This window comes from Magnolia sinica, chromosome 19 (genome assembly GCF_029962835.1).
Source record: "Magnolia sinica isolate HGM2019 chromosome 19, MsV1, whole genome shotgun sequence".
NCBI lineage: Eukaryota > Viridiplantae > Streptophyta > Magnoliopsida > Magnoliales > Magnoliaceae > Magnolia > Magnolia sinica.
In genome coordinates, this window is record NC_080591.1 from 191,376 (window position 1) to 215,651 (window position 24,276).

A 24,276-nucleotide genomic window follows, 5' to 3' on the forward strand; every position below is an offset into this window, starting at 1 on the left:
GTCTTATATATGTCAAGTTCTACGTCAGGATTTGCTATTTTTCTTTATCAGAATATGATTTTTTGTGGCACTAAGAAACAATGTACTATTTCTCGCTTGAGAACTGAATTACAATACCGTTCCTGACACTCACCACAACCGAATCTTTCTAGATTCGCATGGTTTTCAATGGTCTTCATATATATATATTTAAGAATCTCTTGCTTTATAATGTGACAATATCAATGCTATTTCATTCGCCTTAAATCCGATTTATCAAGTTCACACTAAGCATGCGGAAGTCGATTATTACTATGTCGGTGTAAAAGTCACTAAAGAAGATATCCAAATTGGATTTGTTGGGACGATTAATTAAGCACTATGTTTTCATTAAACTATTAAATACAGCTTGGTTGGGTCTTTTGCATGAGAAATTTCACATTGTCATCCAACTGTCGTGCTTGAGAGGGTATGTTGACCGCACATTGTCATCCAACTGTCGTGCTTGAGAAGGTATGTTGACCGCACGTTCAAATGTAAAGAATATTTAAATTTATATTTATTCAAATATTTATTGTAATTTAATTTCTATATTTATAGTTGGATCCATGAGATACAAATCATAGGATATTCATATAATGTGTTATGACTTTGGAGAGATAAGGTTGCTGATATATCTGGGCACCGGTATTTTCTCCTTGAACGAGGAATAGGTCACGCACGAAGGTGTAAACAGAATCCATTGAAAATTCTCGTCTTGACACGTGTTAATCAGCCTCCTATGAGTGACACTGCCAACTGACATACTTTCTTGATTTATGACTCTTAAAACGTTTGATGAAGACGCGGGGGGCCTTCATCGATCCATTTTACCCCCTCGTGATGTGTGTGGTTTATATCCACGCCTTCCATTCGTTTTAACCCCCTCATTTTAGGGCATTAACCAAAATGAAGTATATCCAAAGCTCAAGTAAGGATGAAAATGTGGCCCCTGAGAAGTTTTTAACGGTGGGCGTTCAATCACCACTATTTCTTATGGTGCGGTCCACTTGAGCCTTTGACTGCTTTATTTTTTAGCTCAAGCCCTAAAATGAGCTGATAAAACGGATAGACGGTATGGATAAAACACATGTGGGTGGTGTTGGTGTCAACACCTAATCCGCTTGGGGTAAGGAACAAAGAGCCACGGACCCTTATCCGGATGGGGAGCGTGCATGATCAGAGGCACATGAGGACAGGCATGGGTGACGGTGCGTGCGAGGAGCAGTGCGGTTGGTTTGCCTCTCTCAAGGGGAGGAGTGGAGGACACGGATTAGCTACTGTCCATTTGAGTAGCGAGAGTCCTCTGAAGTGACGTCACTAAGTTTCGTGGCTCCACCGTGGCTCCACCATCATATATGTGTTGTATCCACACCGTCCATCCATTTGGAGAGATAATTTTAGGACATGATCCAAAGAATTAGCCAGATACAAAGATAGAATGGACCCCACCACAGAAAACATGGGGAGAGTGACGCCTACCGTTAGAACCTTCTTAGGATCCACCAATATGTTTATTTGTGATCCAACCTGTTTATAAGTTGACACAGACATGAACGAAGGTAAAAAAAAAAAAAAAAACTAAATATCAGCTTGATCTAAAACTTGTGTGGCCCTTTGGAAATTTTTTAATGGTAGGCATTCAATCCCCACAATTTTCCGTGTGGGTCCACTCGAACATTGGATCTTACTCTTTCTTTAGCTCGTGCTCTAAAATAATATCTCCAAATGGATGGACGGTGTGGATACAATACATATGTCATAGTGGGCCCACAAAACTTGGCGACGTCACTTCGGTCGCGAGTTTCGTTCCCAAACCTATCAGTAGCTAATCAGCGTACAGGAGTGGACCCGTCGTGTCAGTGGAGTGACTCGTGTCCGAAAGCGGCAGAGACTGCAAAGAAAGATGCGGTGGCCCCCTTTCACGAGAAGGAAAGCGGAAGGACTGCTTCTTCTTCTAGACCCGATTGCGTCCGACTCTTACTCGGTCAGTAATCCGTCCAACCAGGGGCTCTTGTGCGACCCACTGTGATTTATCTGTTTATCTACACCGTTCGTATATTTTCTCATATTATTTTAAGAAAAAAATAGTCTTAGATAAGGTAGATACAACGCTCAAATGTGCCACAACACAAATGACTATCGCATTTAATGCCCTTTGCATTCATGTTTCGTGCATTTAATGCAACCCAAGCTCACTGTTTGATGTGTTACACTTGAGCATTGGATCTGCCTCATTTTTGTTTTTATGTATTAAAATGATCTTAGAAAATGGATGAACGACGTGGATAAACAGATACACCATGGTGGGCCCCACAGGACCCTGGTCGGACGGATAATTGTTTGGTCGGAGGTCGGACGCAATCCGCGTACCTCAACGACTAGCCTTTAAAGTCATTTAATAATTAATAATTGAAAAAGAAAAAAAAAAGAAGAAAAAGAAAAAGAAAAAAGAAAAGAAAAAGAGAGATGGATATGAGCTTCTTCCTCTTCTTCTTTTTTTCCTCATCCGTCTCTCCTATTATTTATGTGAGAAGATAAACAAGTTGGAAGCTGCAGCGCGGAGAAGAGCACAAGGAGTCAGTTGTTCGTAATTTGGTTGGTAAGTACGAGTTTAAAAAAAGAAAAAGAAAAATAAGTTCCATTGCCGTGTGAGAGGGAATCTATTGTTATCGTTTCTGGGTTGTGTTTGGTTGCACCAGATTACAAGTGATTTTATAATATTTCATGATATCTGGTGCCACCAAACGCACCCTAAAGTAATTAATAACTCATAAATAATAACCTGTCCATGTGTCTTCTTCTTCTCATCAGTTTATGCTTGTCTACTTGTCTTGTAGTCTGGTTATTTAATTTTTAAAAAATAAAAAAAAATCAAGAAACACCAACCCTATAGTCTACTCATCTTTTAATCTAGCTTAGTTGTGGGTGGGGGGGAATTCGTTTTCTTCTTTTGGTGGTTCTCTCTTTTGTTTCCTCCCATCCATATAAGAGCTTGCTTTTTAAGAAAAGAGCAGGAATTTGTCCAATATTCTTATATGGTTTTCCACTTGTTTTGCATTTTGATTGCGTAGGAGGGTGTTTCTGTTTTTTCATAGCTCACTTGAAAAGGAGAGAGACTTGGTTGTTATTGTTGTTGAAGCAGCTGCTTTGGGAGGTTGGTAGAGAAAGAGAGGCGTGATGGGCAGCACCCAAATACTTAATACTTAAAATAACAGGTGAAACATTTAATATCGGGGTTTTTCAGGTTTGATTGGCTTTCACTTACAAGTTAGTTACTTACACTTCAACGGTCTTTTTCTTTTTCTTTTGTAAATTTGTAGCATAAGGCGACACATATCTCTCGCCCAAGTTCTATATAGAGGTTGAATTGCAGCACCTCTCTCTCTCTCCGGCCGGCGAGCTTCACTATCTCTTTCCCTTTTGGCAAGCTCCATTATCTCTATCACTTCCGGTGTGCTCCTGCTTCAGGTAAATCTGTTTTTTTTTTTTTTTTTTCTTTTAAGAGTACGAGAGAGGGTTTCCAAGAAGACGAAGAAAGGCAGTATTAGTTGTGTGTAACCCTTAACGGATTGAGCCCGTGTACCCCAAAGTGGTGTGGGGCCCACTGAGATGTCCATCTGACATCCACTCCATCTATCAGTTCTTCCATATAATTTTAGATGTGAGCCCAAAAATAAGGCCAATCCAAAACTCAAATGGGCCACGCTTGAATGCCTACTATTGAAACCCTATTGGGGCCCACAAAAGTTTTGGAGTAGGTTGATATTTGTGTATTCCCTTCATCCTTGTGAGAATCACCTTACGGTGAGTTTGAATTAGAAAAAAAGAAAAAAAAGAAAAAGAAAAAAAAAAAGCCATGGCCCCAGGAAGGTTTCAATGGTGGGCGTTTACCTCTCCATTATTTAGAATGGTGTGGCCCACTTGGGTCTTGGTTCTGCCTCACTTTTGGTCATTTGTGCTAATATGACTGGCGAAATTGATGGATGGAGTGGATTTCATGCAAACATCACGGTGGACCCCATGGAGCTTTGAATCATAAGGTCTCACCCATATGGCATCTATGATGGGTACAGGGCTATATGATGGTCGGGCAATCAGAAATTACACGTGGCATTTATTAACACAGAACTGACAAGATTGTGCAGCCCACTATTGCTAATTCACGTGGCCAAGATCAAACAATCCTAACCTTTGTTTTGTGTGTACCTGTTTCTGGAAATAGGACCGTTGGATTTATTCACTTCTAACTGTCCGATGTCCACCATTTTTTTCCCTGAAGAGTCAATGTCCACCAATATGATAGTGAGATAATCCAATAAGCTTAATTTTCGTTTCATGATACATCTACACTGGTTAGTGGTTATCATAATTTGGACGGTTTAATTTGGCTAATTGTATGCCACGTGTGCAATATCTGATTAATTTATCAGTGCCTGTGTATCATCATCACACTCTGCTGAAGTATCAATGTTTTTCTCATTTTTTTTTTATTTTTTTTTGATACTCAAGCAGCGTGCAAGGTTGATGCACAGGCACAGAGTTTTAGGGGTCATGATGATGTGCACTGGAGATCTAATCGTTCCATTTTGTGTCATATGATGCCCTCTTAGGGCCCTAAACAAATCTACGGATTGATTGATTAAGTTGAACCTGTTTCTTAAGTAGGACGATTGGATATTATTAATCTCTTATGCACGGGTCTGATTGATCCATTGTATGTTCTGGTGGTATGGCCCAACTGATATTAAGATTGGCCTAAATTTTTGGGGGCCAAAAAGAAGATGAGGGGATGAACATGATAGACAGATTGGATGTACTTGACACTAGATGGGCCATTGCCACTTGTTTGTGCAAATAGGTTAATCTCAATATTAATCTATTATGGATGTACTTTATGGTTTGTTTTGGACTTATTATTATTATTATTAATTTGCTTGTTGCTTATATTCAGTAACTGTTCCACATTACAGGTATTTTGAATATATGGGCCCACTTTTGTGGCCCACCTAATGATTGGTTTATTTTAAGAATCGGCCAAAATATTTATTTATATGGGCTCAACCCAAAGGCATACTTATGCCAAGTTTTTAATGTGATTTGAAATTATTAGAGCGATTCCAAGCTCCAAGCTTTGTTTGGTATGAGTATACAGTTTCTTACCTGTGAACACTTTACAGTTACCCAAACATAAAAAAAAATGTTTACCTACATGTTGTTTACAACATTCAAGTCACTTACATCTGAAACTCAGTCACAACTTAAGAAGTTACAAGAATCCAAAGGTTTGGGAAGAAATTCAGAGTTTGGTTGCATGTTTTGGGTGTGAGTCTCACAAATCCTTGTACTTTGTGACCTTCATCATAGTATCTCCTAGATCATCTAGGACCACATGCAAAGTCACTCTCATGGTGAACCATGCACATTCTTTTGTGCTGTTCATTGCTTTAATTTTCTTGCACTCATGTTTTCATTTTAACAATAGTTGTAATCTTGCACAACTCAGGTATTCCTGAAATTAGGGCCATCATATTTCTTGAAGAGAACTGATCCCCCACTACCCTTTTTACAAGCATTTTTGGTGAAAAAATATATGATATTTCAACGGCAAATTTGGAAATGAAATTTTCTTGAGGTATAGAAAAAGGGTTCTACTCACAACTGGTTGTAGGTGACAAGTCCTCTTTCTTCTAATTGAAAATGGGTCTGTGGTATTTGAATGTTCTGTTGATGAAAGAATATTAACACTCTTATGGAATATTCTTCATGTAGAACATGCAAATAGAGGTAGAGACATGGATGACACATTGGCTGTTCTGTTTTCTGTTATCTATGTATTTCTCTGGCCTTACTTGACTATTTGCTCTTTATTTGCGTGTTTCTTGTCCTTCAATGCTATTAGTATCTTTTCTAGCTGATTAGGTGTGCTCTTTTGTACTGTATTTTATCTTTTCATTCTATTTCCTTCTTTGAGCATGTCAGACGCATGCTGCCTGTGTCACTGGGGTAATGTTTAGATGCTATGGGATTTGAACAGAATTATGATGCTACCTACCTATGATTTCTGACCCCATTTCTCTACAAATTTCCTGTTTATATGTGGAAATGTCTCTGCGTTATTGGTTCTTCGTCTTGCTAGTGGAATGTCATTCCTCCGTTGTGGGGGAATGAGCGAATTAAAATCAGGAGAACACGAGGAGAGAGAAAGCTACATTGTTTGTCAGAAGACCAACATATCTGTCCTTTTGTTCGGAAGCTGATGTGCTGTTAGTACAGAATTCAGGGCATGCCATGATGCATGATTGCTCAGACACAAACAACTCTCAACTTCTACATCCAAGGCACTTGGTGGAAATTGAAGCCATGCATAGTGACCTTTTTTTTTTTAAAGGCTGCATCATCCTACCAACTTTAGCACCTTCTTTAGGCTACATCCCACGTTCCTGCTCTAGCATTTTATTGTCATTCAAGCCTTTCACCATTTATTACTCATTTCATTTGGTGTAGTTCCTTTGTCAGCAATTTCCCATTTGAATGCTGTAATGTGGAGTTTCGGCATATCTATAGAGAAGGAAATGGTCTGGTGGATGGCATGGCCAAATTAGGTTGCAGGTCCCAAGAATCCGCCCTTCTCCCCTCCTTGGCGGCTCTCCCTCAGGAGGTGAGAGGCCTCCTGGTTCTTGACAAGATGGGCTTAGGGGCGATCAGGAAGTGTGTCAAAATGTATTGGCTGTAGATGTTGCTGCACATACGGTTTTACTGTGGAGTCTAGTTGTTTCTCCTTTTCTTTGTTGCTTCTCCGTCAGTTTTCAGGGGGAGTTTTTTTTTAAGCTTAGAAGTGCAATGTGGATAGGATAGGTGGCCAGTATAGGATCTTGTGGCCGCCCGAATGCGGATCATTTTGGGGTGAGGCCTGAGTCTTTTGTGGAGCCCCCCTGTTTTTTTGTACAGTCCTTTTTCGTTGAATGATAGCAGAGGCTCATTTAAAAAAAAAATAAAAAAATTTCCCATTTGAATGCAGTTTGCTTTCAATGAAAATGATTTTCTTATATATGAAGCAGCATGATTTTGCCTTTTCAATTGCTTGAACTACTGACTTTGATTTAATAAGTTACTATGCAATTGATCTTTTCTGTTCTGTTATGTATACAGATAGATACTCATCATAGTTTCACTTCGATGTGCAGATCAGATTACCTTCTAGCTGAATGGGGAGTATTACTGACGTCGAGCAAGCGCTGCCATGTTCTTTTGTTGCAAAGGTAAAATCAGTATTACATAAGATCATATCGGTACCCGTTTTCTTTTAGTTTGAGGATTGAACTAAATGTTTGCTTTCCTTGAATTGGTTTTTCATCATCTCTCTAATACTTCTGCAGGCACTAATTACCTTTTTTTTTTCCGCACACACCCTCATACCCACACACACCACAATGGGTACTCGAACCCATGATCTTAGTGTTGAAACTCTTGTGAGTCTACCACTAAGCCATGAGTAGGAACCCTGATTAATTACAGGTTTAGCAACATGCTTGGTCCATGGAAATGAGATAAATATACTTACTGAAGTTTTCTTCTTTCTAATGTTTGGTTAGGTTTGAAACCTGTATAAATACTACATGAAAATTGAATGGATAAAATGTTGGCTCTACATCAATAAATGGATCACAAGTTGACGCAGACATGATGAGGTCGATCACCGTCTTCCTCAAAGGGATAATTACTCTGAATCCACAGAGCTTCTCTGGACTCCTCACAAAGATTCTTTGAGTCCACGAGGAGAGATAGAAAATAGAAATAAATTATAATAAATTCGAAAATAGATTGATTGATGATAAAAACGAATTTACAACCCTTTAAATAGTGATACCAAACCTAGGAAGAAGTTTCAGAATCAAACTCCAACTCAAATTCCCTAAAATTCATGACTTACTATAAATAGTAAACTTACTATTTATAGATGGTCATGATTTCTACTAGACTTCATGGTTTTCGGCCAAAAATAGTAAGTGTCCAATTTGGCCTAACCATGTTATTCTCCTAAAATTTCTAAGCCCTTTTCATGTTGGGCATGACTCCTAAAGCTCAAAGGATCAAGAGTTATGATCGAACTAAAACTTACTATAAATAGTAAAAACGAAATTAAAAAGGATTTTCAATCGTCGATCTGATGGAATCTCGCAAATTCGGCATGGCCAACCCGGCATAGTGGGGTTGGGTGGCTAAAGTAGCTTCTCCTACCCCAAAATCATATATGGTATGTTGAATAACTCATTCCGGTTTGCGAGATATGCCGGTTTTAGGGTTCTGACGGTCCTGATCACTTCTGCCTCCGATCGGGCCTTCTCTGGTCCATCTTGGACATGAAAGTGTCCATGGCCCGCTCTACATCTCAAGCATATTAAGAATCCCATCAATAAATGAATTGCTCAGGCTAAATTTCTTCATGCATTGCAAGCATGTGATTCTTCTATAGAAGTGCGATATGCATTGGGCATCTTCTATGACCCCATTGAACTCACAACTGAATAATGAAAAATTATGTGGACAGAAAGAAGCATGGGGAACTCTCTCCTTCTCTCCCTTTGTATAAGAAGCAGAGATGCATACTAAAAGTTCACATGGCTTCTTTGGAATTCATTATGGTTTATTTCCTTCTATGATGAAATGAAGAGACATGGCTGAGGAATATTGTTTCCGTTGTGGTTCCTATGGTTTTTATGTTTATTAAAGTGTATCTTCAATATTACAATCAAGGATTCTCCAATCAATCAAGGACTGCCAATCAATACAGCCATTGTTTCTATCTTTGGGGGATAGCCCTTTCATGTGTAATCTTTTATATACGTGTATACATAGGGATGAAAATAATAACAATCAGAAAACTTTCTCCCAACTCTCTCTCTCTCTCTCTCTCTCTCTCTCTCTCTCTCTCTCTCTCTCTCTCTCTTCCTTAGTTTTATCCATGTTCAAACCTAATCAGTGTATGCGGAGTTAAGATTATAAGGTTTGACAGCTCTCTGTGATGGTAATCTGTTAACTGTTTTAGTGAATCTTTGGTCGTGAAGAGTTGTTGGTTTGTTAAGGTAAAATGAATATGGAAATTCGTAATCAAGTCATGTCTAATATCCAATTGTAGCATAAACTTGCTTACTAAACGTAAACTATTCTCTCTCTCTTTTTATACCGTGTTTGTTTGTTTGTTTGATTTTTCCACAACACTGCAGAATATCCTGGCTTTCTAGATTTGATTCTAAAGCCCTGAGGTTTTTTCTTTTGGCCTTATTACATTTCATATGAGCACATTTCTTGATGGCAGGTACATAGTGTAATGTGCAAGGAGCTGACAAAGGTTGTCGATAGGGTCACACAGATAATTCCATCAATAGAATCAGCTCGCCCAGGATGCAATTCTGGAATACAGGCATTGTGCGCTTTATACAATGCAGTTGAGAAAGCCAAGTTCCTTCTTCAGACATGTGCAGAGTCTAGCAAGCTCTACTTGGTGTGTTATCTGCTTCCTATTATAGATATATTTCGTGTTTGGCATCATCACTGTGTTAGTTTCTCTTACCATTAGCTTAATGGATTTTGCACATAAACAAAAAAAAAAAAGGAAAAAAGAAAAAAGACAAAAAAGAAGAATAAGTATCTACTTTATTGATCAGAAAGTATTTAGAGTAGTTTCTGAAAAACCAGTCCCAATGTGGAAGATACCAAAGCATCGATTCCACTTCCTGAAACCTCATGCGAACCTTGAATACTGTAATGCACAGATTTGAAATAATTATAACAAAATCAAGTGAAAGTTTTTTTTTTTTCCTTCTTTTGGGCAGAGATGTGGTGTTCATACAATCTGGGAGATTTTTGATAAATCCCTAGTGGCATCGATCAGATTAATGATTTGGATCATGAACTTGTAGTCCCAGTTGTATGAACGCACTACAACTTTCGTGTAAGTTTTCAAGCTGGGCCCTAGAAACTACCAAGCTCAGGCTCGAGCCTCTAATTATCAGCATGGCCCGGTCTTGGGTCTGTCTATTTTGGCCTGGGCCAAGCCTGACCCTAGTTTTTCTTTTATGGGCTGGACTTTGACAGACCCTGGTCCAGCCCATACCCGATCTATAGACAGCCCTAATCATTGTGATGATGTTTGTCATTGCAATGTTGACCAAAATTGATGAGGGATAAATAGGCTTCAGAAATCCCTCAAGCATCCCAATGATGGATTTGATGAAAACCCATATCAGACTTGAAAGCCTAGATAGTGATTCAAGCAACATGCTAGATAAGCCCACAGAAATGATGGGTACAGGTTACTCAAGTGAGACCAACCATCTCATTAAGCGTGCATGTTGGAAGAGTAAGTGAGGAACACCTCAAGCTTTAAAAAAAAAAAAAAACAATCTAGGGTGCATGTTGGAAGAGTAAGTGAGGAACACCTCAAGCTTAAAAAAACCAATCTAGAGTGTGTTTAGATACGTGAAATCCATGGGTTTTCTATGGAAAATGTAATGATTATTGAATGATAATTTCCCTGCTTACTGTCGATAATTGGGATTCAAAATTGGGGTCCTGTTTTGTTTTGATAGCAAGTGGAATCTGCAAAATTCCTTAGACAATGGTCAAATTGTTTTTTGTGCTAGAGAATTCCTATTGTGGATGAGCATAATGATTATTGTATGGAATCCTCATATCCAAACAGCCCAACTGTCTCTTCAGTGGAAAACAATTTCCATTTCCACAGATTCTGTGTATCCAAACACGCCTGTAAATCAGTTTATCAATGAAGAGAGCCCATTACAACTTATTTATAGAAAGGCTTGCTTCAACCTTAAGCTTACTTAACCACTAAGCAAAGCCTATTAATTCTAGTCAATTCATGTTTATCAAAACACAAATAGTAACTAAATAAAACAATAACAAATAGTACCATCTATGGCCCACTGATGGGTCCAATTTTCATGTGGAACCAATCTGGCTGAGGAATCAACTATTTACACGATCTCAGTCCTTGATCACTGCATCAGAAGCAAATCATTAATGTATTCTGGAGGCATATTTGCTGCTTCCGGGATTTGAACACAAGACCTTCCACTCTGATACCATGTCAAACAACCACTGTCTCTAAAAGCTTGAGCTGTTAGAGGATGGTGTATCAATGTATATCAAGGGACTTTAACACTCCAACACATGTAAGTTACCAGCATACACAACCTACACTGTAAAGATGGAAGTGCCAGGGCCATGCATTGTAGGACATGAATTGTCATGTCAGACCAAAAACACACTGAACAAACGATGAGTCTACCAAACTGACTGGTACTTGTCGCAACTGGGTGTAATTGTTATCCTTTGTTTCCTTCGAAAGAAAACTGGGTTTGTTTACTTTGTTGCCTCTGATATACGGGAATGCGTCAGTAAGAAACGAATTGTTCTTTGAAAATGACCAACACCGAAGTGTTAGGTTCATATCATCAGTGTTTATTTATTTATTTTATTTTTGTGCATCATGGCCTGCCTGTAGTGTTATGAAATAAATGGACTGTTTTGATCGATGATTTAGTTTCTCAAGTCATTTAAAACTTTTGGGGGCATTGCTAACATCCCTATGAAGGTGGAGGAAGTTTGCATTTCCCTTTTATTTTATTTTGCAAATACTAAGCGTATATGACTTTTTGACCAATTTCTTATGCCATCTGTGTGTGAAGCTCTTAGTTATGATCTTCAATCCCCTTCAATCTGTATATTTTGTGTTTTTTTCAACTGAACATTTTATTTTGGCAAGTTTTCCTTATCATTATGTGTTCCTTAATTTTGCAGGCAATCAGAGGGCAATCGATTCAGTTAAGATTTGAAATGACTAGTAAGGAACTGGATATAAGTTTAAGCAAAATTGAAGATATGGTTCCACAACCATTAGCTGCTGAGGTTTGTTATGAATTGTCCCTCTGAACATAGATTCTGGTCTTGGGAAGGGAAGCTGATAATGTTAATCATTAAATAAGTAGTTTTGATTTCTTCCATGGCGTTGGGGTTGATAGGAGTGTATCTTTATCCTCTGACCTTTATTGTCGCTCTTTTTTTTTTTCTTTTTGTTTTTTCATTTTTACCTTAGCTTATCATTTCTGTGATTTGATAGATATACAAAATCATACTTCTACCTTTTACTCATCAGACTAGTATTCATGGCCTGATTAGAATTGAAATACGCTAATTATTTTTTTTTTCTCACATCTGTTCAGCAAGGTTCTCCTTGGCTTTAAAAACTGTTAGGTCGTAAGTTCCTTTAGTTGTTACCTTGGTACTAATGGCTCTTGTTGCACATTTTTTTTTTCTGAAAGATAATGATTTTTTTTTTTTTTTAGAGAAGCTCTAAGAAAAAGAAATTACTATCTTGATACACATGTTAGCTTTTCTTATTTCGTACATGCAGAACTTATGAGTCACAGTGAATCTGCCAATCTATGAATGATAGCTGATTGCAGTACCTATCTAATACTGACAATATAGTCACAACGTTTGTAAAAAGCAGGTAGGGTTGATGCACTTTTTAATGCAGGATTCTGTTAGGCATTGTTTGGATGTCTGGAACTCTCCATTACAAACTTGAATTTCACGAGGGTTCCTCTGGATTCTCCAGAGAGTTCCATGGAACTCTTCACTTAGAACTCCCACTGAAGGGCCTGAAATATAGACAAAATGAGTTTGAACTCCCACAAAAGGGCCTAATATATAAAAAATGAGTTCTTTCATAAAAGCAAAGTCATCTCTATCCATGGAACTCTCTTTCTTAGCACACGGTCCATGGAACTTAAGTGGAGAGTTCTACACATCCAAATGACTGCTTATTGATTTTAAATTGTCAATAAAGTAGACTTCTGCCTTTTCCTATTTTTAAATTTTAGCATTTCTCATATTTTTGTTTTTATTTGCATATCCTATTAGTATTAATAATTTATAGAAACTTTGAATCTATTTGCACTACTCGCTGTGGCTTCCCCCTTGCCTCAACAACCATGCCCCATACATTGCATTGTTTTGTTGATAAAAATAAATAAATACCTTTTGTTATTTTTCAGTTTTTAAATAATGTGGAAAATTGATTAACAACATGTGATTATACACAGTTACTGCAAAACCATCTATATCTGCTTTAGAACCTTAGGGGGCGTTTGGCACATGGGATTAGGTGGGATGGAATTGCATTTGGTCTCATGGAATTGCATTTGGTCCCATGTGGGATTTCCGTGGATTTTAAAATCCACTACACATGTGGGCTCCACATTGATGCATGTGTTTATCCATGCCATCCATCCATATACACCCTTTAGACGTGACATTCTGGTTATATATGTGTACAAGTGACCGACATCCGTTATGAATTTGGTTCATTGATTACAATTCTATGGTCCACCAAACAGGATTTTGCTTAATCCATTGTTTTCCACGTAGCAAGAATTTTATCCCGAACATGGGATTGGATGGCCAAAATACCATGGTATTTCTGGACATGAAATCATTGTGCAATAATAATGTTAATCGCATCTAATACAATTCAATACCATTTAATCCCACTGACCAAACATGCCCTTAAGGTTGTAGGATTGATCTCAGCAACCTGCCAAAAAGGGGGGAAAAGCAAAAGTACAAAAAGAAAAAGAAAAAGAAAAAGAAGAAGAATTCTTGCATACGTCAGTTTCTGGAAAATTGCAAAACAATATATACATTCATATTTCTATTAAGAGCTGTTTTGATAATATTTTTAGTATGTCTACTCAAATTACATGTGGTTCCCCCCCTAATATACCCATACCCACAATACATACGTACAGTTGCACACACAGATGCATGAGAATAGCATAAATTCATAAATGCATATACTAATATAAATATTCAAATTATTTCTGTGGAAGATTGTCACTGTATCTACTCTAAAATATATTTCCCATGTGACATTAAATGGGGAAAAACCGTGGCTTCTATTGATTATTGGACCTCCTAACTGAAGGCATGTCCCAAAGTGTGCAACCAAGGAGAGTCCTTGCACTACTAACTGGACTCTTATTAGGTATATGTTGTGCATCATTTATTCTCTGGATAAAGGTGTATAGATATCTAGTGCAAGGGGGCTTGCTTGCTATGTTATAAGTCAATATTTGCTAATTTGGAGCTGTATTTCTTTACAGTAATGGCTAATATTTAAAATGTCTCCAGATATCTGATATTGTCAATGATCTTCGAGATGCAAAGTTTGTGATGGAATCTTTTGAAGAAGAGGCTGGCAGGGTGCTAATTGCATTGCTCGAGCAAGATAAATCTACAACTAATTCAACAGAAATTTCAGAATTTGAGGCATTCCAATTTGCAGCTCTGAGGTTAAAACTTACGTCTCCTAAGGCCCTTTTGATTGAGAAAAGATCTATTAGGAAGCTACTTGATAGAGTCAGTGACACGGACCAGGAAAGGAGGAGTATCCTGAAGAACCTCCTCCATCTTTTGTTCAAGTATGGAGAACTGCTTGGATGTGAACCTGCAGAAAATATTGCTGCTCGATGGAAAATTTTAATTTCAAGCACCAATTCCTCATGCAATAGTGGTCCTTGTGAAAACCTGTGTGAGCCTATTGGGCTAAAACTACATGTGGATTCTGGTTGCAGCGAAGATCATACTGATGTGGGTAATCCAGATGAACCTCCTGAGGAACTCAGGTGTCCTATTTCATCAGAATTGATGTTTGATCCCGTGGTTATAGCTTCTGGTGAAACATATGAAAGGATGTGTATAGAGAAATGGTTCAGCGAGGGTCATGATACATGCCCAAAGACACAGAAAAAGCTGTCACATCTTTCTTTGACTCCGAACTCTTGCGTGAAGGACCTCATTGCCAACTGGTGCAGAAAGCACAATTTTTCCGTTCCAGATCCGTGTTCACAACCGATTCCTGCAGCATTTGCTCTGTGGAACAGTTCCTGTAGTACATCCATCCATTGTTTTGGCAGCTCTATTAACAACACGGAAAATACACTAATAGATGGCAAAAGTTCAGATTATGAAAATCAAAATGATATTGGAAATGCATCGATTAGCTCCTCTGATGCTAGTAATCTTTTGGAGTCATTGGATACTAAGAGCACCAAAAGCTTTAATGATGGCCACCATCAAATCTTCTCCTGGTATGATGGTTCTGACAGATGCCAGTCTTTTGCGGACTTTAGTCACGAAATGTACTCGAACTTGCTTTCTAAACTTGCAACACTCCCATCAGAAGCTCATCACAAAGCAGTGGAAGATGTCAAGATCTTTTTGAAAGACAATGAGGAAGTCTGTTATTCTATGAACTGTAATGGTTTTGTGGAAGCATTGATGGCGTTTTTGATAAATGCACGTGAACAGTCAGACATAAAAGCACAGAAAGTAGGTGCTCAGATTCTTTTGGCATTTCTAAGTAGCAGCAGGTAATTAGTTTCTTCTTTCATTGATTTGATTGATCAGTCTTAATTTGCTAGCTGCTTATCAAAAGAAAACATAGAAGTCTTCAACTAGTAGCTGCTGTCCTTTGAGGTAGTGGACAAAATTTAAAAGAGCCCAGGTTGCAATTTCCTGCAGCCTAAGGGGGAACTGTTTGGTATTTTATTTTGCCAAAATTCTTTGATGTTTCCGAAGATCTAAATCAAAAAATTTAGCAACTCAGGGCTCTTTGCATGCCCAGTACATGCTTACTCTCATTTGGAGTTGCACTGCGAGTAAGCAAGAACCTTCTGCTGATGATGCTGCAACCACTTTAGAATGTTGTGATTCCCATACTCTTGTTTCCTGCCATATCTAGTAACTTAAAAGAGTCTTAATCATTAGAAATGATCCAGTGCCCTTAGAGAACTATAAGTTATAGTGCTGTTTGTTGCATTATGACACTTTTTTTTTTTTTCTTTTTTTTAAAGGTAACACTAACAGGGATTGAACCCCGGATCACTCACACACACTACACTGTGGCACTTGGTCAAGCCAAGCGATTGATCCCAGCTGTCCAGTAGTTCCAGCACACATTTCATGCCCTATGATGCAAAATTCACTCTAACGGGATGATTCTAACCATCCAAAAAAATTCCCAGAAAAGGATGGTCAAAATCATTTATATAAATATATATATCCAATTGACATTTGACACATTTATTTATTGGTGCATGTTGTGCATGGTTATGGTTAGAGAGCATCAGTTTTATGAGTTCATCCTAACCATATCCTCCATGGCTTCGGAAGTGGAGAGCTATAAAGAAGAAGACCCAGATGTAGCTAATCAACCAGCTAGAGGATTTTTCATCGAAGCCCATGAAATGCACGATTGACCTAATGGCCAGTCCCGATTAATCATTTGGACTATCCAAGTGTACCAATGCAACTAGGTGATAAATAGTGCTCTGAGAGCACCTGATCATGTCTCCCTAGTGCTCTGTTCATTGTCCCATAGCTGATGGTTTCTTTTTCTGTTCACACAAATAATCTTCTTGGTGGGATTTCATGTAGGAATGAGATGCCACCCTTAAATGAAGATGGATTTCTCCTGTTGGCATCTTTCCTTGATTCTGAAATGTTTGAAGAAGCTTTGGCAATCATCCAATTGTTATTAAGCCATGGGTACTGCAAACCAGAAATCGTGGCGTCTGGTATTCTTCCTTCTATCACGAAAGTTCTCGACTCCCAAGTCAAAGAATTCCTGCTCCAGGCTGTTAAAATCTTCTGTGACTTGTCTTCTTATAGCGACATTCAATCTCACATTTTATCCTCAGGATGCATCTCAAAACTGATTCAGCTTTTGGGAGATGATCAACTCGCTGGAAATTGCATAAGGATTTTGCAAAATCTATGTGATACAGAAGAAGCCAGAGTTGCGATTGCCGAAACTAATGGATGTATTGCTTCCATTGTTGAACTGATTGATGCTGGAACTTATGAAGAACAGGAACATGCAGTTTCTGTTCTACTTTCACTATGTTCTTACAGTTCTGACTATTGCCAATTGGTCATGAAAGAAGTTGTTATCCCGCCTCTTGTCAGTTTATCCATCAACGGGAATGTCAGGGGGAAGGAAAGCGCCATGAAGTTACTACTACTTTTGAGAGATCTCAGACATAATGATCATCTGGACAGTTCATTCTTGCAGATTGGATCCGTTCCTGAATTATCACATGATATTGGAAGCTTAGGTAAAGAAAAACAACCAAATTTCAAGACTTCCAGTTCTTGCAGAAGAAAATTGCACATATTCTTAAAACATATCTTTGGCCCTGTTTCGGCAGGCAGTGATATGACCAAAGCATTTAGAAGAGAAAAAAATGCCAGGTATGGTGCAATGCTCTAATTTCTCCCCCAACTTATATACTTATCCGAGTACTTAATACCTGTTAAGTTGGAAATGCTAGTGGCGGGTTACTACAGTAGCTTTCATTCTAGCTCTTCATGTGTTTCCAGTTATTTTGGTTACTCATACTTTTCTTCAGTTATTTTTTGGTTGGATCTCTGCTGAATAAGAATCGTCAGTCTTGCTGCTGTTCATGGTGGATGACAGATTGTCTTTTTTTTTTTTGGAAGGTGAAAAATGTTACTACCAACCAGAGGTGGCACATAGCCTAAATACAAACAACAATAGCATCAAAAGGGAGTTACAAAGCTAAGACAAGCAAAGAGAAAAGAAACCCACACCCTGGGCCAAGAAAACAATTAAGCAATCCCACATCCTCAGCCAAACAATAGGAGAGCAGAGCTGGGACCCATGAAAAGATGACAAACATGGTTAAAGTAACCACAAAAAAATGAGGAAAGGAGGACGGTGACTCCCTACCTTGGAGTCGGATCTGTTGCTGTAGGAGGGCAAAATAACCAACAGTTGATGCTGATACACTGACGGAGATTGTAAGAGGTCAATCCCTGCACTTGCAAAGTGGCCTCAGCCATGTCTAGCTGGCATCCTAAACCATAGTTCAAAAACCCGAAAACTTGATTAAACTTGATTGTTCAGCTAGCTCGATGTGTATTTATTGTAAATTGAAATTTTTGGAATGCAAAGTGATATTTAAAATAGTTAGATATTAATGTTAAGTAAATAGAACATAACTCATACCAACAACAGCATAGATGCCTCACTTGTTACTGTTGTTTCCTTGGTTTACTTTTTAATGATCCCTCCTCAGGAAATGAGTGATTGTTGTTCAGATGTCTTCAATTTGTACATGGAACAGGGGTCTTGAGCAATCAAGTGAATCCCGGATTATACAAATTGGTTCCTGGACAGTTACGGACAGGTTTGGTTGATCGACAGAATTCGGAAAGCACTTGTACACTCTCTTGACACTTTGGAGTATGTTCGAGCGATCAAACATTTGGCTGTCAATCGATGTTGATCGATTGATGCTTAGATCGACGGCGTGCAAGATTTTGCGTGATTGTGCGGATTATTTCTTACTCCGGGTGCTATGTTATAAATATGGGTGTAATGCGGGATTAAGGTATGATTAAGAGGATTTAGATGTTTCTAGGAAGGTTTTGAAGGAGACTAGGGTTTTCTCAAGGGTGTTGCATATGTAAGTAGATATATCTCTTCTAATATTGTTTCATAGTAGATTTTGTTGTTGCTTTGTACCATAAATTTTTTTTTTTTTGCTTCTAAGAGTTTTCCATGTAAAATTCATGTGTTCCTATGCATTCTTTGTTGCATTTATCTTTCGCTTGTTTGATTTGAATTTGGGATTTGCTTCTATGGTCTCCCAACAGTGACTTGGTTTGAGTCATGCCAAGTTGTGTTGAGTTGACTGAGCCATCTAGTCGATTCAATGAGTCTCTGTGTCTAGGCAGAGTCGGGCTCTGTACCAAGTTTCCCAATGACTTTGCTTGAAGTCTTACGGAGTCGAGTTGACAAGGATGAGTTTTGATTTGAGTCAACGAGTTCTGGAACTATGATCTGAACATGCGTTATCTGAAATCTAGGCTTCCGCGCCTCGGATTGACCACATGTATGCGTTGAATATCTGTTGTTGGTTATTTTTATATTGTCTCTGTGTGGCCCATCTGATGAGTGGATGGCTAGAGCAGGCTCGGACCAACTTAGACAATTGTTGAACCTTATACTTGTGTGATTCTTTTGCCTCTGTGTCACAATTCACCCCTTGAATCTTCATTCAGTGATTTGAGCATTTAGAGATAAGCAAACTGGGCCTCAAAAGATGACTAATTAGATTGTATGATATCATTGATTAGATTTGTTAGTTGTAGAATATTATATACGTGGCATGTAATTAGCTGGAAATTCGCCAGAGATCTTGTATCTTCATGTATATAAACTTATGTCTGGGCCTGTAAATGACATGACAAAATTTCCAGCTTTATAATATCCATTGTAATCTTGATAGAGCATTCCTATTGGCCTATAAGAATAGGAAAGGCTGAGTTTGGATGATATTCCAGAAATTAGTTTCTAAAAAACTCAATTATTTGGAAATGCAGTTTTATGAATGCAACTTCACTCATTTTACATGGAAATGTTGTTGCCTGAGAATCTCTAATTTGGATGTCAAGTACAAGTTAGTTGTCATAATCAGTATATCTTTCAATTCATATAACTAATGCAATATGCCCTGAAAATCTGTTTATCACGACTAAACTTTCACCTTTGGGAAGAAATAAGATAAGTGAAATATCATTTAGGGGGAGTTTGGATGGTAAGTTTCTTTGGATAAGCTACTTATGCCCTTATTCAGTTGTAAGTGTATTTTATAACCAACATACTTATCAACCAGAAAGTAGAAAAACATGTTTAGTTTACGTGTGTTGTCCATCATACAGGGCCCATCTTAAATGTGGGCCATCCATCATACGGGGCCCTTCTTAGATGTGGGCTATTTATCATTGTGGCTTGACCTTTAATGTGCACCATTCGTTATGTAGGGCCCACCTTTTATGTTGGTCATTCATCAAGTGGAGCCCACCATCAATGTTATTGTCTACCATGTGGGGCCCACCTTCAATTTCCACTGGCCATCATGTGGAGCCCACCTTTGATATGGACTATCCATCATGTTGGCCCCACCTCTGATGTTGGTCGTCCATTATGTAAGGCCTGCCTTGGATATGGGGCACTTATTGTTAGGGCGAGATCTACCTTGATGTGGATTGTTCCATCATGTGGGGCCCACCATTATTAATTTCCCATCATATGGAGCCCACTTTTGATGTGGATTGTCCATCATGTGGGCCCTGCCTTCAATGTGGGTTGCCTATCATGTAGGGCTTGCCTTGGATGTGGGTCATTTATCATTAGGGGCTAACCTTTGATGTGGACCATCCGTCGTGTGGGGCCACTTCAATATAGGCCATCCATCATGTGAGACCTTGGATATGGGGCACTCATCATTAGGGCTAACCTTTGATGTGAATTGTCCATCATGTGGGGCCCACCATTATTAATTTCCCATCATATGGAGCCCACTTTTGATGAGGACTGTCCATCATGTGGGCCCCACCTTCAATGTGGGTTGCCCATCATGTAGGGCTTGCCTTGGATGTGGGTCATTCATCATTAGGGGCTAACCTTTGATGTGGACCATCCGTCATGTGGGGCCACTTCAATATACGTCATCCATCATATGAGGCCTGGCTTCAATGTTCACTACCCATCATGTGGAGCCCACCTTTGATGTGTCCATCATCTAGGCCTCATCATTGTAGTGGGTCATTCATTATACCAGCTCACTTTGGATGTGGGCTTTTTATCATTATGGGCCGACCTTTGATGTGGACCATCTATATGTGGAGCCTACCTCTTGTGTGGACCGTCCACTGTGTGAGCCCTACCTTCAATGTGGATAGGTGACCACCAGGGGCCTCTTTTGATATGAACCGTTAGAGAGAGCCTCCTTTGACATGGGTTGTGAGAAAGAGAAGTAGAAAAGTCATAAGTTAAAAAGCTTTTTTAAAAAATTACTTTTTAAGATTAGTAACTTTTGGTATTTAAGTTTTTCTTTTACCATAATACTTACCAAAGGGCTTTAGTGAAAAAAGCTAACTTAATTACTTAACATAAGTTAAAAAATAACTTATTTGGTTGTATCGAAATGGGCCCTTAACATTCAACTAAATGCCGGTTGGCCAGAGGAACTCTCTCCTACATGCACTTTGCAAGCAAGACGTGCCAATTTGGCATGCATGTTTAGGTCATGAGGTGCTTTAACATACAATTGGCCAATTCCAGGTTGATCCATTGCATTTATTACGAGTCTTTGATGAATTCTTTAAAGGTTTGTATGAGAGTATACACGTGATATGTATTAGCAAATATCACGAAGTCCATGTGAATTGGAATTATCATATGTTTGTTTCCCGCAATCAAAATCTGACAATCTAGTAATGTGTTTGGCATCTTATATTTAATGAGTGAGAGAGATTGACTTTCGAGTTGCCAATCCATATGAAATGAAATGACATGGTTTTATTGCGATCTTGAAAAGATGAATTTTGGTAATATTTAATGTGAATTCCAATTGACATCAAATACACTCTTCTTAAACATCATGATTATCACCAATTCATGCTCCCAACTGGCTTCTAAAATGGTTCCGGTGGTCCTTTCTGGCCTAATGGGTGGAGCATAATCTACAAATTACACTTAAGGAGATGGCACTTATTGGCATTCACAGAAGTACATAGAGTGAAATTAAACAAGGTAATCACAATCACACAAGTAAATCTAATAGAGAACACTTTGATTTTATGTGAAAAACTCTCGTGGGAAAAAACTACAACACCACCATAATGCACTACGAATATGAAGCTCCAAGAGAAAAGCCCTAGCGTTTTCTCTCTCCAAAATCCTTTCAAACCCCTGAGCACTTTTAATAATCACCCTAATCCCTAATCCTGTTTACGCTTATATGCTTAAGAAAAAACAAAAATAGAAATAAAACATGCAAAACTGCCCAACCGGTCGATCTGTTGAGTTGATCAATCAAAACACTTTGATTGGTAGGGTCAACTTGTTGACTTGAGTTTTCGACGGTCAAAAACTCCAAAATCTGTTTAGAGAGTTTTGTTAAAAAAATAAAAAATAAAAAAGCGAAATTATTACGATAACCTTCGACCTCTCGACTGGACTAGTCGACACTCTATGCCCCTGTTTCAACATAAATTTGAAGCATCTGATTTTCCACGACAATGACTTAAAACTTCGAACAATTTCATTATTTTGCATTTGAACATCCATTTGATAACTGCAAATGGATGGTAGATTATTGTGGTTCATCCAAAACACGCCCCACAATTTGCTTTGGATGGTTTGAACATATGCACGTGAGATCCAACCCTGCCATTAGATTTGTAATCTTACGTTAGGGCCATGGCTAAAGAACCAGTCTGATACATGATTCAGGTGGGCTGCATCAAGGAAAATAGTTGGAAATGAGACCTCCATCATTGACATTTACAGAGCCCCACTATGATAATTATATAAAATCCACTCTAACTATTAGATACTATACGCAAACAGCTCCATCCATTAGGTGGGGCATATGAAGGGATTAGGTGAGACAAGTAAGTCCACGTTGTCCATATATTTTTCTAGATCATTTTAGCTCATGATTCCAAAAAATGAGGTTCATCCAAATCTCAGGTAGACCGGGCTTGAATTTCCGCTATTAAAATCTTCTTTAAGGACCACAAAAGTTTTGTATCAAGCTGTTATTTGTGTTTTCCCTTTGTCTAGGTCTGTGTGACTTTATTAATAGGTCGGATTGCTAATAAACATTACAGTGGGCCATAGAGAGATTTTAACGGTGGGTGTTCAATCACCACTTTGTTCCCCTAGTGTGGTCCACCTAAGATTTATATCTGCCTCATTTTTTGAAACATGCCCTAAAATGAGCTGGTGAAATGAATGGACACCATTGATATATACCACATACAAGTGCTCTCACGGTGAGAGCCTCATCTACCAATGGGCCTGAGCCTACCGGCTTTTAGAGCCTACCGGCTTTTAAACTTTTTAGTCCAAGCATAGCCCATTTTATAATTAAGCTTGAAACTTAAGCCTGAGCCCAGCCTGTTTATAATCGGGCCTGATACTTCAGTCCAAGCCTAGCCTGAGGTGAGCCAATCTCGAAAGCTAATGGGCCAACCCTGTCAATTGACACCCCTACCTCTAATGGAAGGTATTGGACGCTGTGGAAGCCACTGTGTGTTTTATATTCGGCTGTCAATCCATTAGCTAGCTTATTCTAGTTTTATATTCGGCTGTCCATTCATTTGCTAGCTTATTTAAGGCATGAGTCCAAAAGTGAAGCAGATTCAAATCTCAAGTAGATCACAGGAACTATAGTCCTCCAAAGAATTTACATTGGTGGGCATTTAATTGAATGAGGGGGATCATGTGAGCTGTAGCAACGGAAACAATAGGGATTGAACACCTGGGGTTATAGAGGATGATATTTGTGCCTACAATTTATCTAAATGATAATAACCCTCTGAACAGTTTAAATTACATATAAATATCATGGTAAGCTCTAAAAAGGTTTCAACGGTGGACATTTCTGTTCCCACTCTTTCATTTGGTGGTGACCTACCTGAGTTTTGTATTTGTCTGAATTATAAATTCCTGTCCTATTGTGGCCTTAAGAAATATATAGATGGAATGGATTTGTCACTGACATGTCTGTGGGCTTCACACAGCCGCGTGGGCACGGGCACAGCCACAGCCAATCCACTCTCCTAAAAATTCAGGACATATCGCTAGTTTGTTGGGCTAAACTACATAAGGATTTTCTGAAAAGCTCTCATCACGCACACCTGTGCCATATATGCACGTGTGCGAGCCCGCTGGCTTGCTCTGCCACGATGTTTATGAGAAATCTACCCTGTCTATCCGTTTTTTCAGCTCATTTTAAAGTATGATACAAAAATGAGGTGGATCAAAAACTCAAGTGGGCCACACGAGAGGAACGGTGGGGATTGAGCGAATACCAATGAAACATTCTTATGGCCATAGAAGTTTTGTATCATGCTAACGGTTTTTGGGTTTCAATTCATCCGAGTGAGAATGACCTTATAAACGGTTTGGATGGCCTGTAAACATCAAGGTAGAACCCAGGAAGATTTCAACGGCATGCATTTCTTTCCCCCACTTTTCCTCTCGTGTGGCCTACTTGAGATTTGGATACTCTTCATTTTTTGTTTCAACTCGTTAAATGAGCTGAAAAAACGGATGGATGGGGTGGATTT

The 24,276-nt window shown here is 38.7% G+C and overlaps 1 protein-coding gene across 5 annotated transcripts; it reads left to right on the forward strand.

The window, feature by feature from the left end:
- The first annotated feature begins 1,995 nt into the window (after positions 1-1,995).
- LOC131234321 (U-box domain-containing protein 6-like) lies at positions 1,996-18,144 on the forward strand. 5 transcript variants are annotated; one of them, XM_058231110.1, is made up of 9 exons: positions 1,997-2,620; positions 3,093-3,236; positions 3,342-3,489; positions 7,206-7,280; positions 9,338-9,523; positions 11,842-11,949; positions 14,236-15,476; positions 16,543-17,358; positions 17,608-18,144. In XM_058231110.1, exons 4-9 carry the CDS (start codon positions 7,227-7,229, stop codon positions 17,609-17,611), a joined length of 2,409 nt encoding a protein of 802 aa, XP_058087093.1. In that variant the 5' UTR covers positions 1,997-2,620; positions 3,093-3,236; positions 3,342-3,489; positions 7,206-7,226; the 3' UTR covers positions 17,612-18,144. The 5 variants fall into 5 exon arrangements, with proteins under 5 accessions (XP_058087097.1, XP_058087093.1, XP_058087095.1 ...); XM_058231112.1 differs by having other exon boundaries at positions 3,164-3,236; XM_058231114.1 differs by lacking the exons at positions 3,093-3,236; positions 3,342-3,489 and having other exon boundaries at positions 1,996-2,620.
- Positions 18,145-24,276: the final 6,132 nt, after the last annotated feature.

Bases quoted from the DNA above. Each gene is read 5' to 3' on its own strand.
- LOC131234321 (XM_058231114.1), top strand. From the start codon at position 7,227: ATGGGGAGTATTACTGACGTCGAGCAAGCGCTGCCATGTTCTTTTGTT. The intron at 7,281-9,337 runs GTAAAATCAGTA...TCTTGATGGCAG, and splicing joins CATGTTCTTTTGTTGCAAAG to GTACATAGTGTAATGTGCAA. The intron at 9,524-11,841 runs GTGTGTTATCTG...TTAATTTTGCAG, and splicing joins AGTCTAGCAAGCTCTACTTG to GCAATCAGAGGGCAATCGAT.